The 13,187-nt window shown below is 42.4% G+C and overlaps 1 protein-coding gene across 1 annotated transcript in view; it reads right to left on the bottom strand.

The window, feature by feature from the left end:
- The window catches only part of LOC122645926 (putative glycerol-3-phosphate transporter 4), a 32,260-nt gene extending 19,406 nt beyond the window's left edge, over nt 1–12,854 (bottom strand). The window contains exons 1-2 of the mRNA XM_043839341.1: nt 12,805–12,854; nt 11,294–12,665 (exon numbers count right to left, since the gene is read on the bottom strand). Of these exons, the coding sequence (XP_043695276.1) occupies nt 11,294–12,323 (1,030 nt within the window). The 5' untranslated portion in view covers nt 12,324–12,665; nt 12,805–12,854. The remainder of the gene's footprint in view (nt 1–11,293; nt 12,666–12,804) is intronic.
- Nucleotides 12,855–13,187: the final 333 nt, after the last annotated feature.

Here is a 13,187-nt window from a genome sequence, read left to right as displayed (position 1 = left end):
ACTTGTTGATCTACACCTACATACTTTCAGATTGCAGTTTTTTGAATCCAAACTAAATCAGATTCAGACCTGCAACTTTTTTAAGCTATTCTTAAATTTTTTCAAATTTAGGGTTTCTTATTCCCTCATCAGAAGTTACTGGTTTTTTTTTTTTTTTACATCATTGCTGCCCAAGTTTTATACACCATGGGAGATTCAGATGTTACCACAGCCAACTCTGGAGGGGATTCTCAGTCCCGGACAGAATTCCTCCCTTATGCTGCCGCCATTAAACTAGATGGCACCAATTATCTCATATGGGCCAGATCTCTCTCTTTGATCGTGGCTGGTAGAAACCTCACTGACACCTTATCGGCACCACCAAACAACCCATCGAGGAAGGTGCTGCCCGTACTAAATGGGCTGCCAATGATGCTATGGTCATGTCCTTTGTTTTGAATTCTATGCACACTGACCTCTCTAGCCAGTATCTCCTCCTTGACACTGCTACTCAGATATGGACTGCTGTCAAGGGAACCTATGGCCGATCAGGAAGTGGTGCACAGGTTTATAAGATCAGGAAGACCCTTCAGAACACTACTCAGAAAGAGTTATCTGTCACTAAGTACTATGCTGCCCTCAAATGCTTATGGCAGCAACTGGATCATTATGCTCGATTTCAGCCTACTACTACTGCCGACATTACTGCCTATCACTCCTATGTGGACCAGTTTCGGGTGTATGATTTTTTGGCTGGCCTTAATGATGATTATGATCCTCTTCGGGTGCAGGTCCTTGGTAGGGTTCCTTTCCCCTCTTTAGAGGAAACTTTTTCATATGTTCACAGTGAAGAGACTCGAGGGGCTGCTATGATGGTTGCTCCTAAAGTTGAGAGATCAGCCTTACAGGCTTCTGACTCCACCTCAACTCCTTCTTCTGAGAGTATTGCTACCGCTGCTACAGCCAAAGAGCTTGTGAAGTGTGATCTTTGCCACAAACCGTATCACACTAAGGCACAGTGTTGGAAACTACATGGGAAGCCTGCTGATTTTGAGGCCAAACGGAGTCGTGCTAAGCCTAAAAACAAAGCCAATCATACTGAAAGTGTAGCTCCAGGCCCCACTACTGATATTGGTTTCTCCCAGGAAGAACTCCAAGCTCTCCGGCGTCTGTTACACACTTCCGCTGCCTCTACTACATCTGCTGCCAATACAGGTTCCTTCTTTGCCCGTATAGGTATTTCCTTTGATGGTCATTGGGCATCGGTTGTCTCCACTCCATGGATTATAGACTCTGGTGCCACTGATCATATGACAGGTTCTTCTAACCTCTTCCATTCATATTTTCCTGCTTCTGGGAAAGATAAGGTTAAATTGCTGATGGGTCCCTCTCCTCTATCTCAGGGAAAGGATCCATCGGATGTTCCCCTTCCCTTACTTTGTCTTCTGTGCTGCATATTCCCAAGTTTACCACTAACCTTCTTTCCATTAGCAGTATTACCAAATCTCCAAATTGCAAATTGACTTTTTTTCCTACTAATTGTGTTTTTCAGGAACTGGACTCGGAGAAGACGATTGGATCGGGTAAAGTGTATGGCGGATTGTACCTGCTTGATGGCGACCCTGCTCCTACCCAGGCATTACCTTCTAGGCTTTATCACCCGGCATCTTTTTCTTCTGAATTACATAAATAGCACTCTAGACTAGGTCATCCACCTCTAGGAACCTTATCCACTTTATTTCCTGCATTAGTTAAAGAATGTAATAAGGAAGATTTTTTTTGTGAGCCTTGTGTCTTGGCCAAACAGACACGTTCAAATTATCCCATTTCTAATACTAGGTCTTCTTCCTTATTTCATGTTGTTCATACTGATGTGTGGGGTCCTAGTAGAAAAGTTTCACTTTCGGGTCATCGGTGGTATGTCACATTTATTGATTGTTTTTCTAGATTTACTTGGGTCTACCTCATGCACACAAAGAGTGAGGTCTTTTCATGTTTTCAACATTTTCACCAAATGGTTAAAACCCAGTTCAGTGCCACTCTTCGCATTTTGCGGAGTGACAATGGGACAGAGTACATGGACGGTCAGTTCCAAAATTACCTTGCTGCCCATGGGATCCTCTACGAGACCAGCTGTGTTGACACTCCAGCCCAAAATGGTGTGGCTAAGAGGAAAAATCGCCACCTCTTAGAGGTCGCTAGAGCACTTGTGTTTGCTCCCAATGTGCCTTCCTTTTATTGGGGGGATGCTGTCCTTACTACAGCCTATTTAATTAATAGGCTGCCTAGTCGGGTTCTTCAATCCCGACCCCCCATTGAGCTCCTACTTGGCTCTTCATCCTTTGTTGTCCCCCCTAGGGTGTTTGGATGCGTCTGTTATGCCAGGGATACACGGTCCCCTGGTAAACTTGAACCACGTAGTCTCCGCTGCATTTTCTTAGGTTACTCTGCTACTCAGAAGGGGTACAAATGTTATTACCCTCCATCCCGCAGGTCCTTCGTCAGCATGGATGTCGTCTTTCATGAGAATGTATCCTATTATGTGTCCCCTCCTCTTCAGGGGGAGAGTGTTAGTGAAGATGTGCTGACTATAGACTCTCCACCTCCACTTCAGTCTGTTTACAATGAGCCTGATCGGCCTGCTCCTAGTCCTCCCTCTGAGTCAGGGGAGAGGTCCCTATACAGGGGGAGACCATCCCTATTCAAGGGGAGCAATCTACCCTAGTCCAGACTCTTGTCCAGAGAACTACCCCTGTCCAGAGAACTATTAGTGGATTTCAGAGGAGGATTGATGACAGTGGTGTACAGACCTATGCAAGAAAATATAAGCAGATTCAATCAACTGTTGCTCCAGTACCCATCCAATTGCCGAACCTAGATCCAGAACCTGACTCTCCACCTGGTAATGTTCCTTCTCCTGATTTACCTATTGCGCAGCAGGTTCAATCAACTATTGCTCCAGTACCCATCCAATTGCCGAACCTGGATCCAGAACCTACCTATCCACCTAGTAATGTTCCTTCTCCTGATTTACCTATTGCTCTTAGCAAAGGTGTCAGGGCTTACACTCAACATCCCATATCCCATGCTGTATCTTATGACTCCCTTTCTCCATCCTTTCGTGCTTTTGTTTCTTCTCTTTTTTCTGTTTGTATTCCTAACCATTGGCAGGAAGCTCTATCAGATGGAAAGTGGAAGGCAGCAATGATGGAAGAAATGGAGGCCTTGAAGAAAAATAACACGTGGGAGCTCGTGGTTCTTCCACTTGGGAAGAGAACAGTTAGATGTAAGTAGGTGTTTGTAGTGAAACAGAAGATGGATGGCACCGTGGATAGGTATAAGGCACGACTAGTAGCCAAGGGGTTTACTCAGACATACGGCATTGATTATCAGGAAACCTTTGCACCTTTTGCAAAGCTGAATACTGTTCGTGTGTTGTTATCTTTTGCAGTCAACCTTGGATGGGATTTACAATAGCTGGATGTAAAAAATGCTTTCCTGAATGGGGAATTGGATGAGGAGGTGTACATGGATATTCCACCGGGTTTTTCTTGTGAAAAAAACCAAGGTAAAGTGTACAAATTGAAGCGTGCACTATATGGGCTGAAGCAATCACCTCGAGCATGGTTTGGCCGGTTCCACAAGGCGATGATTTCTGTGGGCTATAAGCAGAGTAATGCTGATCACACACTCTTTCTAAAGCGGGTTGGTGAAAAACTCACTGTTCTTATTGTCTACGTGGATGACATAGTGGTTACTGGCAATGATGGTGATGAGATCAGACGGTTGAAGACCTTCCTTGGACAAGAATTTGAGATTAAAGATCTAGGGAAACTACGATACTTTCTCGGGATTGAGGTTGCCAGATCTTCTAAGGGCATCTTTCTCTCCCAAAGAAAGTATATCCTAGACTTATTGGCTGAAACCGGGTTGTTAGGCTGTCACCCTTCCGATACTCCTATGGATCCTACTGTTCGTCTCAAAGAAAAAGAGGGTGAGCCTGTTGATAAAGGCCGGTATCAAAGGCTTGTAGGGAAGCTGATTTATCTCTCACATACTCGTCCTGACATTGCTATCGCTGTGAGTACTGTGAGTCAGTTTATGCATGATCCCTACTCTTCTCATATGGGGGCTGTTCTTCGTATTCTACACTATCTGAAGTCAGCTCCTAGAAAAGGAATTCTTCTGTCTGCACATGGTCACCTACGGATTGAGGCATACACTGATGCCGATTGGGCTGGTTCTGCAGATCGTAAGTCTATCTCTAGGTATTGCTCCTTTGTAGGTGGAAATCTTGTCACTTGGCGTAGCAAAAAGCAAAATATAGTTGCTCGTTCTAGTGCTGAAGCTGAGTTTCGAGCTATGGCACAAGGTATTTGTGAGTTACTCTGGCTTAAAAGTTTGCTACAAGATCTTGGTGTTCCTATTCGTCTTCCTATAATGTTGTACTATGACAACAAGGCTACAATCAGCATAGCACACAACCCAGTACAGCATGATCGTACCAAGCATGTTGAGGTGGATAGGCATTTCATCAAAGAGAAGTTAGAAGATGGGCTGATTTGTATTCCCTTTGTGACATCTGCTGATCAACTTGCTGATATCTTCACCAAGGGATTATCTGGAAAATTGTTTCATGCTAATCTAGTCAAGTTGGGCATGATCGACATCTTTGCTCCAACTTGAGGGGGAGTGTTGAAATAGGCTACTTATCACTTACCCGATTGGGGTAAGCAGTCCTAATTCTATTAGGACTGTCCACTACCCGATTGGGGAAGTACTCCTAGTCATATTAGGATTTTCCCTCTTTATTCCCTCTTTTATTTTTCTCTTTTTTTATTGTTTTTCTCCCTCAGCCGAGTCCTAGTGTGGTATTCATAGTTGTACTAGGAATCCCTAATAGGATTAGGACTGAGGTAGATTCCTATTTGTACTTGGATTCTTTATTATTCAGCTTAATATAAATACAGGGTCTGTGTGATCGATTATGATCACTCGAGCATTATATTTCGTAGCTTCTAACACATTCTTTTCAAGGGCCATCATCTCCTCAGACATAGCTTGTCTCCACTTTGGGTCAGGCATAGCATCAGTAACATTCCTTGGAATAGAAGTTGTAGAGAGAGCAGCAATAAAGGCAAGACCTGCAGAAGAAAGAGCATCATAGTAAACAAACTGGGCTATAGGATTAGTACAAGCTCTTTTCCCCTTTCTAATAGCAATAGGAAGGTCTAAATCAGATGGAGGAGAGGGGATATCACCTGATTGAGGAGAATGAATCTCAGGATGCGGATCTGGATCCAAAGAGGACTCTTGGTAGGTCTTCTTTCCTTCATTATGCAAGCCTTCACCTCTCTTGTATTTAATGTGGTAATCCTTCTCCTTACCAGAACCACTGTTAACCAAATATGTATTCACATCCACATCCACAGCTCTATGCTTTCCAATGTCAAGCATAAAGGAAGAGATAGGTAGAGGATAATGAAGAAAATCAGCAACCTGTTCATTTCCACAATTCTCCCCCTGAAGAGGATGCTGAGATGGTGCAAAGAAAGGGACAGACTCAAGGAAAGTGACATCTTTAGAGATTAGGCACCTGCGAGAAGATGGGTGATAACACTTGTAACCTTTGGTTGTAGAAGAGTACCCAAGAAAGAGACACTTGAGAGCTTTGGGATCAAGTTTAGTACGATGTGATTTGTTAACATGCACATAACAAACACAACCAAAGACTTTAGGAGGAAGAGAGAAAGCAGAAACCTGTAGAGATAAGATTTCGAAGGGTGATTTGAAAACAAGAAGTTTAGTAGGCATACGATTAATGAGAAAGGAAGCAGTGAGAAGAGCTGCAGACCAGAAGGTCTTGAGAACATGCATGCCAAACAAGAGATTATGAGTGACTTCCAATAAATGACGATTTTCCATCTCAGCAACCCCATTTTGTTGGGATGTGTCAACACATGCGAGCTGATGCATAATGCCATTATTGGTAAAGAAGGTTTGGAGGCCACCAAACATGTATTCTCTTCTTTTATCAGACCGAACAATTTTGATACGAGTATCAAACTAAGTAAGAATCATCTGATAAAAATTCTGAAATGCATCACAAACATCACTTTTATGTTTCATAAGAACAGTCCAAGTAGCAGGGATACTACCCTTACCAGATATGGAGGAAAGGGAGCCGTCAACTACCCTAACCTTATCCTTACCAGAGCAAATGGTATAGGAATCATATTAATGGGACGTACCAGTCATGTGGTCAGTGGCACCAGAGTCAATGACCCAAGACTGGGCTGCAGTAGAAGCAGAGGTGGAGACCTGCAAAGCTGAGGATGAAGAAGAACTGGCCACTGTGGGTGCAGGAGATATGCTCAGCTGTGACATGACCCTGCGAAACACTTCATCTGCCAACGTGGAGTCATCCTGTGTAGTATCTGCCTCAGTCATCACAGAGTGTGCTCTAGCTCCCCCCTCTACGGCCTCCACGACCTAGTGTGCCAGGAGGACGACCATGAAGAGACCAACACCTATCATTGGTGTCCAGTTCTCCCACAATGATCACATTTAAACCTGTCTCTCCCAACTCCACTGGCACCAACTGTCTTCACTGCTCTGTCTTCCTCACGGTTAGGCCCTTGGCCTCTACCACCTCCACGGGTGTCTCGGAAAGAACTAAAATTGAGAGCTGACCTCTCAAGAGATGATGCTAGTGTGGGTTCCATAGCAACACACCGAGTCTCCTCACTCTGTAAGTAACTACAGACCTCACTAAGAGATGGAAGGGGAGACCAACCTAAAATCTGGAGCCTGATTGGCTCATAGTCAGGTTTCAGACCACCAAGTAAAGTGAAGACACGCTCCTTTTCAAGAGTCCGATACACCTTTGCTTCATCCTCTGGGTTGGTCAAGTGAAGATCCCTGTAGTAGTCATACTCCTCCCAAAGCCTAAGAAAAGTATTGTAGTACACAAAAATTGTCTTGTCACCCTGCCTCATTAAGCTAATTTTTTGATGAAGCTGATAGACCTTGGCAGAGTCACCCACTCTATCAAAAGTCTGGGAGACACTGTCCCAGATTGCCTTGGTAGTTTTTTTTCTTATAAACCTTCTCCCAATCTCGGGTGTCATGGAGAAAATTAGCCATGTCATGACTGTAGGGTTTTCGGTCTCCCATTTGTCATAGGTAGGTGAACCAGGCTCTGGAGCTTTAACAGTACCAAAAATGTACCCAAGTTTCCCTTTGCTCTTAAGGGAAAGCTTCACAGAGTGTGACCAGTCCAAGTAGTTACTGCCATCAAGTTTCACAAAGGAAATCTGTGTATGTGTGCTCTCATAAACCAACTGAGAAGCAGCTAGAGTGGGCTGTGAATCAACCGAACCAAGTCCAGATGTACCCGAATCAACCATATTGTATGGGAAACAACACTTAACCATAAACCACATTACCAACAGCAAGTGGGGAGTACACACTCAACCCAAATAGAGGATTCCAATACAAAACAGAAATTCCAGCAAGGACGAAGACAGGTATAAGCTGGTCCTTAACACTTTCCAAGAGGTAAAACTAACTTAAACAAGCTCCAATATCTCAAACAAGGTGTCCACTATCATTCTTCTACCAAGCCCATTGTACACCAAAAAAGCACCACGAAAATGAGCTATGCTCAAATAGGGTTCTCATCCATCAAGGGAAAACAAAAGAGCCATAAAGAGGACCCTTATACGAACCTAGTGAGTTACTCCAAGCCCCAAACACATGCCGAGAGAAGGAGAAGCAAAACCTGCAAGTTGTAGTTGGCGGTAACCCTAGTTGAGACTGGGTGAGCTTCAACACAGCTCAAATAACACTTGCAAACACTTGAATAGATTATATCGAACCTATTTCATGCTTCTTTAACAGCTCTCTTACATAGGAGTCTTCTCCTTGAAATCCTTTGTGAACTAGGATCTCAAAGAGAAGAAAAAGAATAGAAGAGAGGAGCAGAAAACGACTCTCAAACCTAAAGCTCTAATACCAAGTTAGATTTTAGGTTTAGGAATGTAAGTAAGAGAAGGAGAGGATGTTGGAGGAGGAAGAAGAAGAAGAAGACAAGAGAGAGGATTCAGTTGTAATGTGTTAGAGTTTTAATGACTCTACACTCAACACCTATATTACTTCATTACTAAAAATAAGAATATTACATACACCTCCGTAGGGAGGTAAAAGGTAAGAAAGGAGAAAATAGAAAAATACATAATGGGGCAACTAGACAAAAGGCTAGTTCCCAAACTACTCTTACATAACTTCTAACAACTCTAACATATGCATGACCCATACTCCTCTCATTGGAAAGTTGTCATTCGGATACTCCGATACTTGAAGGCAGCCCCAGGTAAAGGACTCCTTTTCTCGCCTCATTCTCATCTTCGAATCGAGGCCTTTATCGATTCAAATTAGGCCAGTTCTCCTGACGACAAACGGTCTACATCTGGTTGTTGTACATTGGTTAGAGATAACTTGGTCACATGATGCAGCAAGAAACAGGCCGTGGTTGCTCGATCAAGTGTTGAAGCTGAATTCCGTGACATGTCTCATGGCATCTGCGAGCTGATGTGGATTAAAGGCCTATTACAGGATTTAGCTATCGCTGTACCTTTGCCTATGATGTTATATTGTGACAACAAGTCAGCCATTAGCATTGCCCATAACCCTGTTCAGCATGATTGCACAAAGCATGTGGAGATCAACAGACACTTTATCAAAGAGAAGTTAGAAGAAGGGCTAATTTGTACTCCCTTTGTAAAATCTGAAGAACAGTTAGCTGATGTGTTTACAAAGGGTTAAGTAGTAAACTTTTTAGTCCTCTAGTGTGCAAGTTGGGCATGCATGATATCTATGCTCCAACTTGAGGGGGAGTGTTGTAATTTGGGGTTTAAAGGGTAGAATTGTCCATAGGAGTATTTCTATCCTATAACCTCTCTAGAATGTTCCACTCCTCATTATAAATAAAGATCGACTGTGTCTCATATGACACAAGTCCTATTTTCCCAAATCATCATAAAATCATCAAGCTCTAAACGCAAACCTTGCAACTTTGAAAACAATAACAAGGCCTCCTTGAAGCTACTGTTATGGATGTATCCAGTTATCATCAAGTTGAATGTGATTATATCTCAATCATCCATCTGGTCAAAAGGGGACGAGCAATATCCAGCTTGCGCAATTTGCAGCAACCATCGATTATAGCATTCCAAGCCACAAGAGTCTTGTCTATGCTATCAAATACTTGCTGAATGTCTCCATATTTTCCATACATAAATCAAAGCAACAATCAAATTTATATTCATCCCGATCTGCTCTCTAATGATGAACTGATGACTCCATTTCTGTAAGTCCGAATCCCTTAAACGAGAACAAACTGAGAAAACCAAAATCACGGCAACAACATTTTGCTTAATATTAGCTGAAACCACCTTCCTGAAATATTGGATAGACATTTCAGGTTCATCTGTGCACATAACCTGCAACCATGCTAGTCCAAGATACAACATTCTGTTCATGCATCTGATCATACAACCTCCGAGCCTAACCCATAGACCCATTTCTGGCATAAATACCAACCATCATCGTCCATGATACCACATCTTTAAGATCCATTTGACCAAAAACTCTCTTGGCCAAATCAACATGACCTAGCTCAGAATACATGTGCATCAAATCAGAGTTGCTAGCGAAAACATCGGACTTGTCACAGAGCTTGAGGAAGTTACGATGGATTATCCGCCCTACATAGGTGGATGAGCACCGAGCGAAAGACTCAACAAGAATTGGAACTTGTGAACGTTAGGAACAACATCCTCTCGACACATTTTCGTATAGAGGGTGATTGATTCCTGCAGGACATGCTTTCTCAAGAAGGCCATGATGACCATATTCCATAAAAAAGTGGAGGGTTTGGGATTTGACAATAATGGAAAGGAGATAGGTAGTATCGCCATGATCCACATCTGCTATACATTTCAGAAGACTGTGTATTGCAGAAGGGTGAGTCATTCCCATTATGATCATATGAGCATGGATTTGGGTGCATTGCTTTAGAGTGGTGAAGGTTGCCCATTTCATTAAATTGTGTTTGGAACGCGAGAGCATTCAAAGCTTTCACATCCAGCAAGTCTCCTTGCGATTCCAAGATTTCTACAGGACTACTTTGTGACTTGCTGCATATCAACTTCTAACGGACTGGTTGAAGGAAAATAAAGAGGTTTTGAAGAAGATACTGAATATAGAGATGAACAACAACATGATACTAAATCCAGGTGTGTTTTCCTTCTACATTTGAGCTATGATTGGATTGAGAGAATTAAATACTCCCAACCTGATCATATTGCCACCATACTTGAGCCCTGAGGCTCAGGCATTTCAGATCATCAACGACCTCAGTGGCCTCATCCACAAGCAGTGCGAGGGAGGGCATGATCATATATCTACACCATAAATTGAAAAGTTGAATAAAACCAAAAATTTACAGCCACATATTTCTTGTTTTTTAAAGCCAAAAATGTTACTTCCAAAAATCCAAACACCCCCTTAATTAATAATAATAATAAATAAAAATAGTTGCAACTACTAGAAATCAGCAATTTCATATTTCTTTCAGCATTGATAGTTCATAATTTGTTGTAGGCATGTATTTATTTCTCATCCAACAATGGGCCCCACTCACATCCTTCGGAATGAGCACAAGGCATGCAGCTACCAAAAAAATGTATCCCAATTAACAGGGTCACATACATCTGGTAATCAGGCAACGGGTATTCATGGACACCTCTAACTAAATTTGTTAAATATAATAATGAAAATTAACAACCTCCCTCACACAAATTCTTTTCAAAAATAAATAAACAGATTATAGACGATGTATTCTCCCTTTTGCCACGGCAAAGAATAATGAAATTGTAAAAAGCAGATGATTTATAAAGTGCACTTTACATTAGCTCTGTGTCTAGCTTTTTAGGCTGGGTATTTCTTTCCTACATAGTTTTTATGCAAACTACAGCTCCCCTGTATTTTGATTATTTTAACGCCTTCTATTTAGCAAAATAGAGAAATTATCTTTATCTTCTTATTGGCATACTCTCACTTCATGATTTTGAGGAAGAAGATGCACAAAACAAACAGAGGTCACTGACAACAGGCTTTAGCCAGGCTTTAGCCAATGTCCTGCTCTAAGACACTAGTTCATCCCATTTACCAAGACAAAGAGCTTTACCAGTAGACAGGCTAAAATAATCAAAATTACAAAAATCTTCAATTTTAGGACAGAAAAACATACCCGTCTGACTCAGATAGAAAGGTAACCAATATAGGAATGTGTATGCCACAAGCTTTGAGAAGAAAAGACACATTGCAAATGGTATCACTCCTGGTATGAACAAAGCTTCAATGAGCCCAATGGCATTGCTTCTAGTCATTGATCCACCTCGACTGAGACTACTCGTTTCAGCTTCAACCACATGTCCTTTTGGCATCTGAGCTTCCTCATCTTTACACCCTGTCTCTACCTTACTATGTGAGTGCAACCCAAAAGCGGAAGGAAATCCTACATCCTCAGGGTAAGCAGCCAGGAACAAGTAAACCATTATCCCTCCCATAATGATCAATGCACCAGGTAGAATAAATGACCAGCCCCAGCCATACTGCAGGACGCTAGCAGCAAGTAAGGACCCACAGATATTCCCAACAGATGTATGAGCATTCCAGATACCCATTATCAAACCCCTCTTTCTCTTTCCAAACCAATTACCAATAACAGCAACAACAGAAGGCCACCCAGTGGCCTGAAACAATCCAGCAATCATCTGCATTACCAGATAAAACCAGAACACATGGATACCCCAAAAGTAACCCATACCAAAAAGCCCAACAAAGATTCCACTCCCAATCATTCCAATAGTCAAGAACAGACGTAAGTCCAGTCTATCTCCAAGGTGCCCCGCTACATACATCCCCATAGAGTAACAAGCAAGAAATGCAACATCAATCTCACCCAATTTCACAGTCCCATCATCTCCATTAAAGGGAGCCCATCCTTTGTCCGATAATCCAGAGCCTTTACCTGTCAACCCTTTCTCCTTGACGAAAACCTCACCAAGAGGCCAAGGATAAGAACGGCCAACCGTGACAGGCTCTGGATCCAAAACACTCTTAACAATACTGGTAGGTTTTCTAGAAGCGTGGTAGCAAGCATATGCTATAAAAGTAAGAAGAAGAACGACATATCTGTATGTATTAAGGCTCCATTCCTTGCCTCTAAGGCTTCTAATAAGCAAAATTCCAGGTGGGGGAGCTTGCATTGTATCCATCTTAATAATTAAAACCCCTACGTCTGGTCAGATTCTACTTCTCACCAGATATCCACAAGCAACGAATTGGAAAGACCCGGTCTTGCGGACGAACGACCTTACCAAACAAAAAATTGTTAAGAGCTATCGATCCGCACACCGGGCCATAATAATGACTCCTTACAGCTTTATCCTTTCAAGAACAAAATCAAAACCAAACCTTCTTCAGATTAACTTCTAGATAATTAACCATTCCAAACGCTACAAAAAATAAGTAGCGGCCTCCACTAAACTCCTAGACGGGCAATGACACAGGCAATAAGAGCAAAAACATATATCCGATCATCAAACTCGAAACCCGATCTGTTCCAGCAAAAAAAGTTGTTCATTTTAATCAAAATTGGCAGATATGAAAGAAAGAAGCTCAGAAATTAAAATTTGACGCAATCTAAGAGCAAAATACTGCGGGATAAATAGCTAACTGGGGATGGGAGAGGCATACCGGACTCCACGATCTTCGTAATAAGCCAACCTCATTCGCTGCAACGAACATCTGCAAGAGGTACAAAGACCCAAACGGATCGAAGTATGACGAAATTCTTTTACGGTTTCATTGGTCCATATTTGAGATGACTTTAGGGTTTTCTGTGTGTATGCTTGAGAGAGAGAAAGAGAGACAGGTTAATGGTAGAAGAAGCGTCTAGACCTTAGAGGATGAGCGATGATGGCGGAAGTCAAGAAGTCGGAATGAGCGTTCTTGATGGGCATATACGAAATATGAGAGGAATATACCGACACAGAGAGTATCGCTAGAGAGAGAGAGGAGTTCTCCACCTTTGAGGAAATGCAGGCCTGACGTGGCAGCTTCGTTGCAGTTTTGAATAT

The sequence above is a fragment of the Telopea speciosissima genome, chromosome 1 (genome assembly GCF_018873765.1).
Source record: "Telopea speciosissima isolate NSW1024214 ecotype Mountain lineage chromosome 1, Tspe_v1, whole genome shotgun sequence".
Taxonomy (NCBI): Eukaryota; Viridiplantae; Streptophyta; class Magnoliopsida; order Proteales; family Proteaceae; genus Telopea; species Telopea speciosissima.
This window is presented reverse-complemented; position numbering and strand designations above follow the sequence as displayed.